A 16,716-nucleotide genomic window follows, 5' to 3' on the forward strand; every position below is an offset into this window, starting at 1 on the left:
CCAGATTGGTGGCCATCACTACATCTTGTGGTAGTGAGTTCCACATCTTGTGGTACGTGCTGTGTGAAGAAGGACTTCCTTTTATCTGTCCTGAATCTCCCACCAATCAGCTTCATGGGATGACCCCGGGTTCTAGTAGTATGAGAGAGGAAAAAATGTTACATCGTTTTACATTGTTTATGTGTTTTTGTATGTAAACCACTTACAAGATTTAGAGATATTATATTAAGAGGTATATAAATAAAATAATAATAAACATTGCAAATTATACAGACTTTGGATTTTTGCAGTTGGGATGCAGATAATAAAAAGAGGAGTCATTTCATTTTCTTATAAAAATTTATTTCGTCCCAGAAAGGGTTTTGTAGAAGTTGGAGCCCAAATGGGCGAGGCACTGTGTTATGTGGTTGCACAAATGTGCATGGGAGGCAGTAATGAAGCAAAAAACACACACAAAAATCCACAAGTACAAAATCAAACCCTGAACTGGCATATAAATACTCTTTAGTTACAATGCTAGAGGCAGCAAGCTCATTAACTGACATTGGCAATTCCCTAGCCTGGATTCTGGTTCTTGCAGCCCCGCCCCCCTCTCCTGGCTAGCACTGTGCCCTCATTATCCACTTGCGCGAGTATGTCTCAGTGAGGACAGGCAATGCCAGAAAGCTGGTGTTAAAACAGACAGGGATTTTAAGACTGCTCAACTCACCAGGGTCTCGGCCTAGTGTAGGTGCAAGGATCCACTGATGCACTCACCAGATAAACCCTGGGGAGTGGATGCTTTAAGCTGGTGAGAGCATCAGAGAAAGCCATATTTTGGATATGTGGAAGGGCTCTTCTTGACACCACACCAAGCCTTGGAAAAACTGCTCAGGAATAAGACCTCACTCCCCTTTCCAGCTCGGACCTGAGGAAGAGGGCCAGATATTCTCACCTCTGATCACACTGGTTTTTGAACAGTGTAACACCAAGCCAGGCTCTCCCGCTCCAGGGTAAGCAGGCTCTTGGCAAGCATATGGACCCCCAACCCCAGGCCGTGTAAGGGACGTTAGTATTAACCCCCCCCAAAGGAGTTCCTACTTCATGTAGCCATTGTCAGAAATTACTGCCCATGGAGCTACTGTTAAGTTGTGGGGCTTGTCCTCCTGCAACTAGCAGCCAGGAGCTCTGCAACAACACAGCCAAGAGAAGGGCTGCCCTCCCTACCTCAGGCTTGGAAAGCTCTGAGAATCCTTAAAAGTACAGAACCTGAACCCCTTTCTAGGGCCAATTCACAGACCTGGGAAGCCCCCCACCCTTCAAAGCTCAAGTTCCCATTAAAAAACAACAACTAGAATGCTTTGGCCTGATTATTTCATATGCCCCAAGGGCTCCATGCCATGAACCCCTATTGTCTCTCAACCTGTAAAGCTTAAAAAAAAAGGTTGTTGGTGGTGGAAGACACTATCAGTAGATGAAAGGAAGACGTTTAACTAGCTTCAAAAAACACACACATCTGTGGCACCAAGCCTCTTCTGCACTAATTCAAAACTATACTTCCAAAATACGACTTGGCTGGACTGGGATGAAAGGGGTGGAGGGGACAATTTGGAACATCCACAAGCACTGGCCGAATTCAGCTCCAAACTCTTCCCAGGATGAGGAGCCAGCAAAGATGAAGGAGGTCTGTGAAAAGGAGCAGGACTTCTACACAGAACCTTGAAACAGAAACCGAGAATTCTTCAATTAAGCCAGCACTTTCACTGATCTTCCAGAATATTCCTTTGTTGTAATCTATAGCTTGGGTTGGATGTAAACAACTGAAGTTGTTATTGGTTCAGAAGAGGCTTGGAGCCAGGGACTTCCTTTTTAAAAAAAATAGAAAAAAGGAAAAAAAGTTCAATAAAATAAAATCTTGCGCTTATGGATTGATGCTCCCCTTGTGTGCATACTTTTTGATGTGCTTGGGCTCTTTGTTTCTCTCTCTTTGTTTTTACATCCCCAAAACTACAACACAGAACAAAGGGGAGAGAGAGAGAGAGCGCAAACCAGGTGAAGAGACTGGAAACTGGGTTCAGACTTGGAATGGCTGGACAGGAATGGAAATTTGGGGTGAGGAAGGGAGATGTTACGGTATCCATGTCACTTTCTGGCAGGACAGAGAAAACATTTCTACACCCAAAGGTATGGCAGCAGGTAGATGCTTTTAGCATTAACACAGGAGGAAGCAGTAAAGGCTCCCAAAGGAACGTCACGCTAAATAAATAAGAATCTGGCACCTGCGGAGATATCACCAGAGCCATGGTACAATAAAATGTTCATCTAGCCCTGGTACCTCAAGGAAGTCCCGAGGTGCTCCAATACCGATCCAGATGTGTACAGGTGCCTTTAAACAATGCTTGCTTGGTGCCAATCTTCTGCCCCTTACTGATGCCTGGGGGGCAGGCAAAATCTTTGTGTAAACAGAACAGTGCCCATTGGTCTCTATTGTCTTGGGTAAGGGCTGAGTGTCAGCCCCATTGTCTAGTTGGTTGGGCAGTCACTGCCACAGACCTGGGATTTCACAAATTGCCCCCAGCGGCAACACCTCTGCTAGGGGCAGCCGCTCAGCTAATCAGCAGGAATAAGAAACAGTGGTTACATCAGCCTGTGGTTGTGGGAGAAGCCAAGGCACAATTGCCTTCTCCATGACAGGGCGCCCCCAACGCTGTCCGGAGGGCACCATAGTCACAGGCTGGGGCTGGCTTTAGGGACTGTGGGCTGCTGCACTTTGCGGCCACTCGGCTCCAAGAAGGCCAGAAGCCAGGGATGGGCCAGGATCTGCTCCAAGGAAGGTCGCTTCTCCGGGGCTAGCGAGAGGCACCACTCAATCAAGTGACGGCAGTCTGTCAAGGAAAGAAATCGCCATTAAATGTTCTCCCACCCAGCAGGAAAAGCACTTTGTTAAAAACAAACACTTTGCCTTGTTAAGAACACAAAAAAGCAAACTGCAGTGATCCCCATTTTAGAGACAGGGAACTGAAGCTGGAGGATAATTCCTTTCCCAAGGTGAGTCAGGATCACTTCATAGTAGGGCAGGATCTGTGCCTTAATGCTCAAGTCAATTTTAAAAAATGCAAGAGGAATCATTCACACAGAGCACAGTTAATCAACTTAAGAGGTAAGCCGGCCTACCTCTAAGGGCAATGGCCTCTCACATGGGGCTACCAATCTGCCACAAGTCCCAACCATTGTGATGTTCTAGAGCTAACTGGCAAATGAGTAAGGCACTGGATTCGGATAGCATACACAAAAAATCCTTAAGGAATTCAATTGTGCAGTTGCCTATCTCCTAGCAACAACATGCAACATAAAATGTTAAGAAAAATGGTCTGGAAGATATTTAACCAAACACAGATTTTTAAAAATAAAGTCAGGAAGTCCAGTAGCCTGACATCTGTCACAGGTAAATTGACAGGAACTTGCGGAATTCACTGCCACAAGATGTACTAAGGGCCACTAGCTTAAGAATGAAGCTGCCTTATAACCAAGACGGACCATTGGTCCAGCTACACTACCCAATCCTCTCCCACCCACTACCTAAAGCATATACCAGAGATCCAGAGAGTTTTAAGGCTGGTGTAATGGAGGCCGCCAGAGGGGAAAAGAAAAAGATTTCTACCTGGTGGTAGCAGAGGAGGACACAGGAAGGGAAAGACAAAAAGGAGGTAGGGCACACTAGTTTGCCTGTTTGCCCTTCCACTCATGGAACAGAGCATCACTGGTTAATGACAATGGGCCTGTTCAGACCAGGCGCTAAGTCATGGTTAGGCCACTAACCCTTTTGCAGCAAGTGGTTAGTGAGCATGTTTAAACCGTGGTTATGTAGCCACCATGGTTCACACGACACGCAAAGCCATAATGTTTAGCTCAAAACACTTAGGCTTTATGGTTTAGTGTGTTGTCCAAACTGGGCCAGTGTGTATGAAATAGTAAGTCATGCTGTGGAGACTAATGCTGATCATTGCAATACCAGCCTACCCCAACCTGGTGCCCTCCAATTCCCAATGATGAAAGAGTCGCAGACCAACAAATCTGCAAAAAAACAGGTTGGGAGAAAACTTGCCCAGATGTTCCCTCCACTCTCAAGTCACTAGAAGATGCCAGGTAGAAAAGGATCTTGGACAGGGGCATGAGAACATGCGCAGTGCTGTGACTGGAGTCTGACTTGATTCAAGATTAGCTGACAACAGTATCTGACAGGGTGGATTTGATTTAAATCACTATTCAGAAAGACTCGATTTAATCATGTGACTTCCCCCCCCAAAAAAGTGCACTCTTCCTCGCTATATTTTACACAACTCAGAGTTACCAAAGACTCATTCTTGTTGGTATAATCTTAATATTTACAACCAGATAAAGGTTTCTTTTTTAGAATAGTAACTTTTCAGATTAGTTTTACAGTTATATAAAAAAAATACTGATTTAGTTATACTATTAGAAACACATCATAGATAGATAGATAATTATGAAATTATTGCAAGGTGAACTATCTGCAGTTTAATAGGTTAATCATTCATATTTGGACAACTTTTCTGTTGTACTTTATTGGAAGGAGAAAAATAATCTTACAGAAACCTCTGGAAGAGCATGACATTGTGAATGGATTAATGGAATTCGTTTACCAAAAAATTTAAACAGCCTCATGCTACATAATTAAAAACTAATCCTTATTTCACAATGAATATACTTTGGACTATAATGTAACTTAAATAGAAAACTATCTTTAGATAGATTTTTCCTCAAAAATCCAATTTAAATTTAAAAAAAAACCAATTTAAATTTTAAAAAATCTGATTTTTAATTTTTTTTTAAAGAAGTCATTGATTTTTATCCACCCTGGTATCTGACACATATTCGACAGCTTCTGTTTGGCTGTGATCCACAGCCGCATCCGTACCTGAGGATACTCGGCAGTGATAATGGAGCTTGCCAAGGAGGATCTCCTCATCACGCTCAAAGGGGATGTCCCCACACACCATATCGTAGAGCAGCACTCCCAATGACCACACAGTGGCAGGCAGGCCGTGGTACCGGTGGTATTTTATCCATTCAGGGGGGCTGTATACCCGCGTGCCTGTAGGGACGGAAAGGAATGGGTGAGGCCGTGCCCAAATTGGAACGGAAATGCTACAGCCAATGCATTCACCGCCCATGTAAGGCAAAGGGTGGCTAGGCCCAAATTGCAGAAACTAGATACAACATTCACATTCAGACAGGTAACAGAGACAAAAGAGTTGACTGTAAGCATGTTGCACCTCCAGTTTTCCATTTATAAAATTGGACTCTATCTGCAGGCTTACTGAGGTAAATAAATTAGCATTATTAAGGCTCCTCCATGCCCTGTAAAGTAATTGTTTTGATGAAGCAGAATTCATCATGTGAGCCTTCAACTGCAACCTAAGGGGTGTATCCAATGCTAGTTCTACATGGATTAGACTCATTGCAGTTAGTGGAACTTTATTTATTTATTTCATTTCTATACCGCTCAACAGCCGGAGCTCTCTCTAACTTAAATTAGACTAGCATTGGAAAAAACCCTAAAGTAGTGCAGCCCAGACTTGGGTTTACTACCCAAGTGACAACTAGGCCAGTAACTTATGATACATACATGAGAGCATGTTCCAATACATCTGAAGTACCTATCATCCTCTGATTTAGTATATAAATAGATCAACGAACAGTTACCAATGACCAACTGGAATTTCTCCTCCACACAAATACTGATGAGACTGCTCAACTCGGATGACTATAATAATTAAGGGGCAATTAGTCCGCATTACTGTGATCAAGCATGTCACAGAGGAAGAATGAAGCTGTCATCATAAGACTTAAATAGCAATTTGATCTCCTTTAGAAGACAACAAATGGCAGTTCTCAACTGAAAAGAGGTGAAAAGAAGGAAGAAACAAATTCTCAGGATGCTGAACATTTTTATTTGTAAGTTGAATAAATAAATAGAGTTCAGCACCCTGAGAATTTGTTTCTCCCTTCTTTTCACCTGATCTGGATGCTTTCCTCCCCCTGTTTTTGATTCTCAACTGAAAAGAAACATGTCGGCGTAAGAAGAAGAAAAAAGAGCAGACTACTTAATAATAATAACAATATATTTATTTCTTACCCGCCTCTCCCTCTGGATCGAGGCAGAGAACAATATTAAATACAATAATACATAAAACTAGTTAAACAAGCATATAAAACCAATACAATATAAAAACAATCACAACATATTAAAATACTTAGGTTTAAAACTCATCTGCGTAGGCCTTCAATCTATTTTCAAAAGGAGAGATTTAATAAACAGCTCCTAATGAGCTTCCAGTTGTGTAAAATGCAAAAAAAGGGCCCACACAAATCCCTCTATATGTTCAATTACACGCGGAAAGTTTCTCAGGACCACACAACATAACCCCACATGTCCCCTCATCCCTTTCTTGACTACCATCTATTCATGTTCAAGAGAAAGCTCACTGTGTGTACTCCTACTTATGGAGGGAGTCTGATTTTGCATGGTCCCGCCTCGGCTTTCCATGTGTAATATGAATGTACAGGGAACTATTTCTTCTGAAAGCCTGTCCCTATCGCCACTCATTTTATACCAACTAAGGTACAGGTGGGTTTTGCTTTCCTGGCAAGCCAGGTAAAGGCCTCTATGGAAGAGTTCAGACTGGGACAATGGCAGCTTCCTGTACTTCCATAGGGGAAGATGCCTTGCAGTTTGAAAGCCGTGGGATTGGAATCATTTCTCTGGTTAGAGAGGTTAGACCAAACTACTTTCCAATGTTTGGTATAACTGTGATGGTTCTCTCACATTGCAGAGATTTGGTGTCCTGGTTTGCTCAGAGGAGCCATAGCTCAGCAGCAGAGCAGCTGCTTTGCATGCAGAAGGTCCCCGGTTCAATCCCCAGCTTCTCCAGATAAGGCTAGAAGAACTCCTGACTGAAAAACCCTGGAGATCTATTACTGCCAGTCCCTCCCTCCTTCTCCGTCACAGGCAGTATACTCACCATCAAAATCTGTGTATGGAGAATCCCGAAGCAATGCACCAGAGCCAAAGTCTATGAGCTTAAGGTCACCCTGCAGGAGATCTACCAGGATGTTCTCGTCCTTTATGTCCCGGTGCAATACACCGCACAGGTGGCAATGGTGCACTGCCTCCACCACCTGCCGGAAATAACTGGCAGCCAAATTTTCAGGGAGCGGGCCCCGGTCTGTGATGACATCAAACAGGTCCTGAGACACGAGGGGGCGCTCCATAACGATGAAGTACGAGTCAGGCTGCTCAAACCAATCCAGGAGGCGGACGACACCTCGGCAACCTGGGGAGGACACCTTCTTCAGTAGAACGACTTCCAATGGAACGAGCGTGCCATTCTAGAGAAAGAATAGGGATAGATAGGTTGATTGGCATTTGGCACTGTCTGCAGCTCAAGCAGGAGAGGGGTTCGCACAATAGCATGACTGCAAGAACTATCAACACAGAAGGACCAGAACTCACCATGTGCTGGAACTGCAAGACTCGCTCCTTGGCAACATATTTAATGGCCACCTGGAAGAAGAAGAAGAAGAAAACATAAGCAGTGCCCTGCTGGATCAGACCAAGGCTCCATCTAGTCCAGCACTCTGTTCACACAGTGGCCAAGCAGCTGTCGACCAGGAACCCACAAACAGGACATGGGTGCAACAGCACCCTCCCACCCATGTTCCCTAGCAAGTGGTGTATATAGGCTTACTGCCTCTGAAAGCAAGATGTTAAGAAGTCAAATCTACTACTACAGTAGTCATTAACCTTCTTAAACTGGGAGCTGGCCCTACTGCAACCGTGCAGTGGGTTCTGGCCCAGCAGCTGAAGACCAATAATCTACTTCATCCCAAGCATGTCTCTTTTTTTTTGCAGTGGTGGAGTGGTAAATTTTAAAGTGCAGGTGCTCATCATGACAGTCCCCATAGCCACTCCCCCAAGGAGAGTTGAAAATTGCAGGCAACTGTGTGGATCAGTATCAATGAATCAACTCTAGCAGTTTTCATCTCCATCAGGAACAGCTCTTCTGTAAAGCAAAGGGGGCTTAATTGCCCATTCAAGACCAGGCCACCCTAAAATTCTTTGCATTACAACAGGAAACACTATATTGTTGCTGAGAAAATTCATTCGCCCCCCTCACTCCCGCAAGTTACTGTGAAGATTGCAGCTAAGCTCACAGAAAATGGGAATTTTGAGGGGGGTGGCAGATGATGTCAACGTCCCTACTATTGGAAAAAAAAATGCAAGTGTTTCATCCCAGTGAGCCATTTCAACTATGGGGAAGAAGACACCTTCTGCAAACTACACAACTCTTCCAACCTATGATAGATGGTGTAAGGTTTACCATCAAGAACAAGTATGTCAAAAGAATATTGAAAGGGTAGCTATTTGGTATCAGAAAACAACATGTCTAATTCAGTGTTCTAGATTCTCTCATAGGTATTTAATATGGAATCAACTGAATTAAAGATGTTATGTGAATTGTACTGGATAAACTAAACATGAGAAATGCCCCATGGTATGATGTGATCTAAACTTTCTCATGGAGTTTGAGAGTTCTTCAAAACACCCAAGTAAGAGAGCATTGATTCTCCTGCTATTTAAGCAGGTGCCCTTTGCGGTTCAACATGGCTTTCACTGAAATACCCTCTACAATCTAAGATTCTCCATCTGTAGCATGATTTATCACATTACAAAGAATCAAGATCAAAATAGCTGGTATGTCTCCTCACTGGAACAGTCTATTTGTTTAACCTACCACCACCACCAAAAAAACAGCAGAACATTTTTCTTATCCACTCAAGAGAAAAAGCTGTTTGAACTGATGACTTCTTTTGGATTTAGCTGCAAAAGTGCACTAAAAATGTTTTTATGTGCATGTGGTTGATACATATTTTTTAAATGCCAGCTAAATGTCCCTGATCCAAAGGTCTTAAAGGGCAAATGTTTTGTCCCTTTGGGAATAGACCCCTTAAAAACCCCACAATGGAACTAGACTCTTTAAAAAAGAAAAGCATCATAAGCTATAGACATTTTTATTTATTTATTTATTACACTTATATACCGCCCCCATAGCTAGAACTCTATGGGTGGTTTACAGAAATTCTAAAATTGAGATGAAAATGAGTATACAAAATTCTAAAATGCAGAACATACATACATAAAGCATTAAAAACCATTAAAAATAAACATGTGGGTGATTAAGATGTGCTGCCATTTTTGACATCTTCAACAAATGTTATGGCATACTAATCAAAAGGTCATGCTATGTTGCCAATCCCGATGCTTGACTCTGTGGTCCCCTGAGTCCTGAACAAAATACAGGGAAAATGGGAACCCAAAATTTCTCATCCTCTGCTTCTGTACACCTAAGATTTTGCTCACAGTAACAGTGACTTAGACACTTGCTGGCTATTGACAACCAATAAGCTACACATGTATTTAGTAACCAAGTATCCGTACTCAAGTACAAAATGTAACATGAGAAATAGCCCTTAGCAGATAAAGTGTTGTGTGCAATTGTGCACAACTATAAATTATAAGACAACTGGGCATAGCCCATTGTGGACACTATATATACACTGTAAAATAGCATCAATTTGTTCCTCATCACAGAATGGATGTTTGCTAAGTCAATATCTCTACCTAACATTTGATGAGCCAGTCTCCAGGTAATGCAGTTGATGAACCATTATGGGCTACATCTGCCCAAAGTGAAGTTGAAGGCTTCACAAGCGGCCCATCACAGCAGGGACTCAAGAGACATAACTCATAAAGGATAATGGCTGGGTTCAGAATCCCAGGGCTAAGGCCAAATCCAGACCGCTGGGGTTCCCCTTGCCCCCCCCCCCCCCCCCGGTCACCTGGCCATACACATACACCGCCAATCGTTAGGTGGGGTCACAGTTTTTGTGCAATTTCACCCTTCTCTAAAAGGTTGAAATAGCTGTCCTAAGGGTTAGTTGCTGGCAATAAGACCTTTAAACTACAATATACTAGCATTTTGGGCCCCACCCCTTTTGCCCCACCCATGTTGCCTTCTGCTCCGCCCACCACCAGAATGCAGCCTGCAAAAGCTTCTCTGAAATGGAATTCCGCCCATGGGCTAAAAAAAGGGTTCTGCACAGCTGGGATAGAGACCACCCTAAATAACACTCTTTAATGAAAGGGAGAGATGGAAGGTTCAAGGGAAGGGAATCACACCTATTACCTGGGATTCAAAAAGCAATGTGCACGAATTCTGTCTTGCCCTTGTTTCTTAAAAAAAAAAAGGAAGGGGGGAAGAAGGAGTGGTGGGGAAAACATGGGAGGGGTGCAAGTGGAAAACAATTACATATGGACCCCATTCCTAAAGTTCTGTGAATGAGGCAGGACGATGGAAGCCTCATCTGTGAGCACCCTAAGGAAATGCTACGGACTTTCATTCAAGGAGTCACATATACCACATATACACACCCAGTTAGTTTGTTCCTCTTTCTCTGCTGATGGTGAGACATAAATTCACCCCAGTACAGGATCTGGTAAGTATATCTTGGAGTAGCCCCACCCCACCAGTTTCCCTAGAAGACACCCATGTCTTCTTACACGCTGGCAGGGGATGATGGAAGTTGCAGTCCAATACAACTGGAGGGCACAAGGTTGTACCTGTTTCTTCCTAATATATATATTTTTAAAGAAAAACAACAACTCGCCACTCTCTCTCTCACCGGTTGGGAATCGCTGAGCCGCGTCCCAGCGTAGACCGTGCCGAAGCCGCCGCTGCCGATCAATGCTCCCAGGCGGTAGCGCGCCTCCAAGGTGGTCTTTCCTGCAAGGGAGAGATTAAGTGGCGGGTCAGCGTGGTGTGCAGGAGCCGGTCTGAGCTCAACGCGTCTCCGGCATGCCTGCAAAATCCTTCTCCCCCACCCAGGACTCCTATTCACGAAAGGTAAAATGCAGCTTCAGTTCTACTCACAGGAGACCCATTAAAATGAATGGGCCTTGTTAGTCATGGGTAACTTGAGTCGCCTCCATTTCCATGGGTTTACTCTAAGTAGGGCTTACGTTGGATTTTAGCCCTACACTCCCCCACCCACCCACCCACCCACGCTGTGCGGGCACGTCGCGTACCCAAATAGCGAGGCTCCTCTCCGGCAACATCAGGGGCCACTGGCTCTTCGGGAGTTGGGCGGCGAACGGGACCCGAAGCCAACAGCATGGCCAGGTGGACAGCCAGCGGCCACGCCGAGCAACCGGTTTAAAATCCTCCTCCACCTCTGGTGCCCCGCCCTCCCCTGGGCAATATTGTGGCGACCGCGTGCGCCTTGGAATTCCTACGCTTCGACCAAGATTCCGACCCCACGCCGCTCCTGGCCAATGGGAAGGTGAGCCCCAAGAAGCGGGGAAAAGCTCAGCCAATCCGAAGGAACACAGGAGTTCGCTCGCCCGCCGGCAGGGCGGGGCTAAACCGCCCGGGGATGAAACAGTCGGCGAGGCTCAGAGGGTGGGGCAGAAATAAACTCCATGGAGGCGGGGGTGGTAGAGTCTTCAACGAATCAGAAGGGCAGCGGCGCGCCACAGCAGCCAATCGAGGAGAGGCGCGCGATAACTCTGCCCTCCCCCCACTCGAAGCTTGTTTACCCACGTGTGAGCCGCCACCGGCAAGCTGGGATCGCACTTTGCAGGAAAGGGGCGATCTGTGCTCAAAACGCACCGATCCCAAGTACCATTTTGTCACTGATTAAGCCCATTTTCTGTTGGAGGGCTCTTGATCCTGACGATAAAGCCCTCGATCTTTTCCAGAAGGGGGCTGAATTGCAACCACCGACGGCTTAAAAGCAGGAGCCGGTGTTCAGCTTCGATTGATTCCTGCAGCGGGCATTTGCTCCTGACTTCTCAGGCGAACACGCTGATGAACTCTGCACACCTTGCCCACTAACAGCAGACCCTTTTTGGTTATTTAACAAGCCATTCAAGCGGTGCGGCTTCTCCAAACACCATTTTTGTTGTTTTTGCAAACGTAAAATGCAAATAGGCATCGCCCCACGGAGTGTGTACCATCTCTAGGGTTGTCTGAGCGAGACCTTGAGTCTCTCAAGGACTTCCCCCATCTGGAGTGCCGCTGTATCTGTTAGAATCTCTCCCGTTTTGTTCAACCCTTCCTAGCAATCAGGATCTGGACTTGGCAACCTTTAGTCTACCCAAAAGAGAAAAATAAATAAATAAACAAATCCAATGAAAAGACTACCGCTCAGTCATTCAGATACTGTGTAACAAAGGATGAAAGCTACTATTTTGCAAATCTGGCGCGCTAATCACCTCGTTTTAGTTAACAACACCAAAATTATCCTAGGGTTAATATGCTCCTAATTCCCTAAGGCCAGAAGGCGGGGAAAACAAAATTCCCCAGCAACCAGTTTATCACACACACTCTGAGGCGAAAAAATAAACTCAATGGTCTGGTTCAGACAACACGCTAAACCACGCTGCTTAACCACAAAATGGTTAATAGAATGCATTAAAGTCTAACTTAAATCCCATTCATTTCAATGGGTCCACTCCGAGGAGGACTTACGTTGGATTTTACTCAGATATTACACACACATATACCACCGCTGAGCAATTTACCACCTCTTCTTTCCAAAGTTCCCTGCCTCTCCTATATTTTATTATCCTCATCATTTCAAGTTCAGCATCCATGTGTGTGATCGCCAGTGGCCAGATATGGACCTTAGTAAAGACCCATCTTAGTGCCTGGACTTGCTGGGTGGTCACACACACTCGGCCTCAATCCCTTGTCTTTAAAGTGGGGCTTTGAATGAACCAGCTGGGGAAATGACTAACAACAACAACACCGTCGATGAAATGAAGTGAGACGCTGGATTTCAAAGCACTTTGACAGCGAGCAGTTGCCCCCAAATCAGGCTAATCTAGACGCCAGATGACCACGTCACCTTTTCCATCTCCCTCAGCAGAGCCCGCTAACTTAAGTTTCACTTTCCCGCAATGCAAGCCTTAAAAACGATAAGCCAAGAGAGAGCCGTAAACTTCTTGTGTATCTATCTAAGCTCCCTCGGAATGCGAGAAATGCCCCCGGAGTCGGGGAGCTCCGGCTGTAAACGCTTTGATCCTGGCAGTGAAGGGAGCAGGGGTTGTTTGCTCAGCCTGAGAGAGAAGAACTTCTGCGGTTGATGGTGGTGGTGGTGCGGGGAGGGCAGTCTGGGCAGAAGTTCGCCACACGTCAGGTATAGCCTTCTCCCGCCGCCGGGCAGGAAAACAGGCGCCTTTGTTTACTACTTTGTGGGTGCCAGGAACGGATGGGGGTGGGGTAGGGGCGGAGTAGGGGATATATCAGCAGCACCATCACATGAGAGAGCGATGCAAGGCCAAAGTTCTGGCCAGCTCTGCACCGTCGCAATGATAAACGGAGGATCCGAAAGGGTCATTCCAAAAGTATGTTAACGGGAAGGGGGCGGCTGCGGCGGGGGAAGCAAAGTTGTCACAAGGGCCAGAGGGTGGCGTAGGTTGAAAAAAAGTTGCTGTCCACTCACAGTCGTGTGTTTCCTTCCTCAGGCGCAGACGTTTAGGAGGTGGGGGGGGAGGAATGCAAAAGATGGGTTGCCCATCCACGGCTAATCTAAGTTCAGTCCCGTTCATTTCCGTGGGTCTACTTTAAGTAGGACTGATATTGGACACAACCCCCTTCCCTTCCCTCTGAGTGGTCGTTTTGCAAAAGTGTAGACGTGTAGGTAGAATTATGGGCAATCCTTACAGTGAAATCTTGTACATGTCTACTCAGAAGTCAGTCTCACTGACTTCAATGGGACTTACTCCCACAGAAGCAGGTATAGCAAGTGCAGCCTTACAGTGCAACCCTATGCATATCTACTCAGAAGGAAGCCCCATTGAGTTTAATGAGTCTTACTCCCAGTTAAGTGTGTGTAGCATTGCAGCCTTAAAACGTCCATAAAAAGAGGACCTTGTCACATAGAGTACTCTGCTTGTTGTACCTAAAGGCACGAAAAATTTGCAGTGAGGGTCACATATGTACTGCATTGGCTAAAACGGGTGGAAAGAGGGTAGATCTCCGGATTTGCCCGTGCCAGCACGGGCAAGGTTCAAGACTGCTGGGAGTTGATGTCCTGGAGAGCTCTTTGCCTCTCAAACCTGAGCAGTGAAGTTCTCCTTCAAAGCCCACTTCTGCTAAGCACTAGGGAGATTTAGGCAAGGAACTCTCTCTCATCTCCACAGGCTCCTTGAATATGATACTGACCTACCTTACAGAGTTGTTCTGAGAATTAGTGAGGACTTGGGAGAAGCAAGTTATAGCTTCTCCCAAGGAGAAGGATTAAAAATGTTTTTTGTTTCTTTTTTAGAAGCGTGACACACTTTAGGAACACCCATTCCTAATGGTCCGGAGGCACAGAGAAGTCTGCCTACCCATCCCAATAGACTGCAGTGGAAGCTGGTGGCTCCAATTTTGGCGGGGCTATAAATGCACTCCAGGTTTCAGTCAGAACGATCCAGAGATCTAAGGATGGTATCCAAAGTGTTAAACCCTATCCCCAAAGTGGATTCAACACCTTGGATAGCTCTTGTAGCGTTCTGCCTGCTTCTGACTGATACCTAGAACAGATTCGCAGCGCCAGCAAAATCGGAGTCACCAGCCTCCACTGATAGACTGTTTATCCTTTTAACAGCTGTGAGCGACAAATGAGTCTAGGCTGGCTGTGGGGAGCAGGAAGGCCAAGTGCAGGGAGAATACACAATCCCTTTTTCTCTTCTTTCCCCTAACGACTCTCCCCATCTCCAGCCAACTCGGTAGGCACCTAGAGGTATTAAGTATTCAGCGCTCGCTCCCGCTTAAAGCCAACTCCAAACCTAGCCTAGATTTAAATAAGGGGAAGAAAGAGAAAGAGAAGGAACCTGGCAACGGCCGATTTATGGCCCGCAAAGTCTTGCTCTTTAAACGCTGGAGAGAATGACGCTTTTGCAAAGCCAGCAGCGGCCGGCAGAAGTCAGCACTGAGCTGGAACTCTGCCGCCCTCTTGATACTTGGCAACCAGCAATGTGATGGAAATATCCCAGAGCCCGGCTTCTCAAACTTTGTCAAGTCAAGAGCGGTCGCTGTCCCCTCCCCCAGTCAAGAAAAGAACTACTCAATCCTCTACACAGGCAGAAGGCATGGCTTGCAGTGTTACCCCTTGTCCTTAGCAAGCACGTCAATGGTGGTGGGTTACACGAGCCCACAACCGGTTTTAAGACGCGTGGGGAGAAAAGTAATTTTCTCCATCCATTGATCCCTAGCCTTCAACAGATACAGTCCAGTCTTGCTGCAGCTTCACCCGTGTCATCCTGTCTCAGTAAGGGGACCATTAGCTTCAATAAGCAAATCTTTTAATATTCATTCCATCTCACCCCATGGAACATTGGGAACTGTAGTTCATTGGTGGTTGGGGGGGAGGGAGAGAGTTAGCGAAACCTCTATTAAAAAAAAATCTCAGCACCCTCAGCAAACTACAATTCCCAAAATTCTTTGGGGAAAGCCATGACAGCTGAACTGATATAAAGCTAATATAAGCTTGCAGTATTGATAAGATATGTCCTCTATGGGTTCTCGGAAGGTTTTGATATCATTCAGGAAGCCCATGGCCCAATGGACAATGTGAGGGTCTCCAGAATCGAGGGTGATGGCTCAGAAAAGAAGAGTCAGTGCCCAAGTTGGGGGCACGGGGGGGGGGGGAATCGGATCTGACCCGAACGCAAAAAGCACGATTCTTCTTCTATCTCCCCAAACCCCGCTGAGATGGCACCTTCTGCAAGGAATAATCCATCTCCTTGTCGTCCGTTCATGCATCAATCTTTATGCTGAGCCTCTGGCTCTCGGGGAGGTCTCCCCAAATGAGGAACCTTCGAACCCCACGCTCACCCCGAACTGAGGGCTCCCCCTGCGCTCCGGTTCCTCCTGGCCACTTACCCTGAGCCGGCTCATCTTTGGGGAAGCCCTGGCTAAGCTTGCTGTGGTGGATCTTGGGAGGATAAAGCACCTGCACCGAAGACATCGCGGCCGCTTCGGCCCCAATTGGCAATCGCAGTGAGAGGAAAGTTCCCAAGAAGAATCAAAAGTCGCCGAAGCAGAACTCTCGCGACCCCGAAACAGCAACCTGAAGCCCAGGGGAAGCCGCACGGGGTTGGGAAAGTGACACGGGCACGCCCACCAGGGACAGGCCACGCCCAGTTTTCGCTCCAGGCTGAGCTGGGCCAGACCCCTTTGATACAGCCTCCGCCTCCTCCCCCCTCCCCGTTTCCACGCGCTCCTCCCTCCTTGGCGCGCTTCCCAATCTGTAGGTCGATCTTTCGCTTTGCAACATGAAACGGCCGCGCTCCATGCTGTAAGTTCAAGTCAGTGACCTCTGTGCTAGTGGAAGCGGATTCCTCCAGAAGTGGCAGCGGCCAGTGCTAGCCTTTCGAAACGGAGGGAGAGAATATCCGAGGGCAGGCTGCAACCCTATACCCATTTACCTGGGAGTAAGCCCTAATTACCCCAATGCGATTTACTTCTGAGTAGGCATGGTGCAGAACAGATGGATAGGGAGATACTTTTCTCCCTCTCTCATCATACTAGAACCCACTGGGGTCATCCCATGAAGCTGATTGGTGGGAGATTCAGGACCCATAAAAGGAAGGACTTCTTCACA

The 16,716-nt window shown here is 46.2% G+C and overlaps 1 protein-coding gene across 2 annotated transcripts; it reads right to left on the bottom strand.

The window, feature by feature from the left end:
- Nucleotides 1–1,869: 1,869 nt before the first annotated feature.
- LOC134395874 (serine/threonine-protein kinase pim-3-like) lies at nucleotides 1,870–16,188 on the bottom strand. 2 transcript variants are annotated; one of them, XM_063122085.1, is made up of 6 exons: nucleotides 15,996–16,188; nucleotides 10,747–10,847; nucleotides 7,517–7,567; nucleotides 7,026–7,392; nucleotides 4,919–5,095; nucleotides 1,870–2,864 (listed from the first exon to the last, which is right to left on the bottom strand). In XM_063122085.1, the coding sequence occupies exons 1-6, from the start codon at nucleotides 16,078–16,080 to the stop codon at nucleotides 2,707–2,709; spliced, it is 939 nt and encodes a 312-aa protein (XP_062978155.1). In that variant the 5' UTR covers nucleotides 16,081–16,188; the 3' UTR covers nucleotides 1,870–2,706. The 2 variants fall into 2 exon arrangements, with proteins under 2 accessions (XP_062978155.1, XP_062978156.1); XM_063122086.1 differs by lacking the exon at nucleotides 15,996–16,188 and adding an exon at nucleotides 11,150–13,261.
- Between the last annotated feature and the right edge of the window lie 528 nt (nucleotides 16,189–16,716).

The sequence above is a fragment of the Elgaria multicarinata genome, chromosome 3, assembly GCF_023053635.1.
Source record: "Elgaria multicarinata webbii isolate HBS135686 ecotype San Diego chromosome 3, rElgMul1.1.pri, whole genome shotgun sequence".
Lineage (NCBI taxonomy): Eukaryota > Metazoa > Chordata > Lepidosauria > Squamata > Anguidae > Elgaria > Elgaria multicarinata.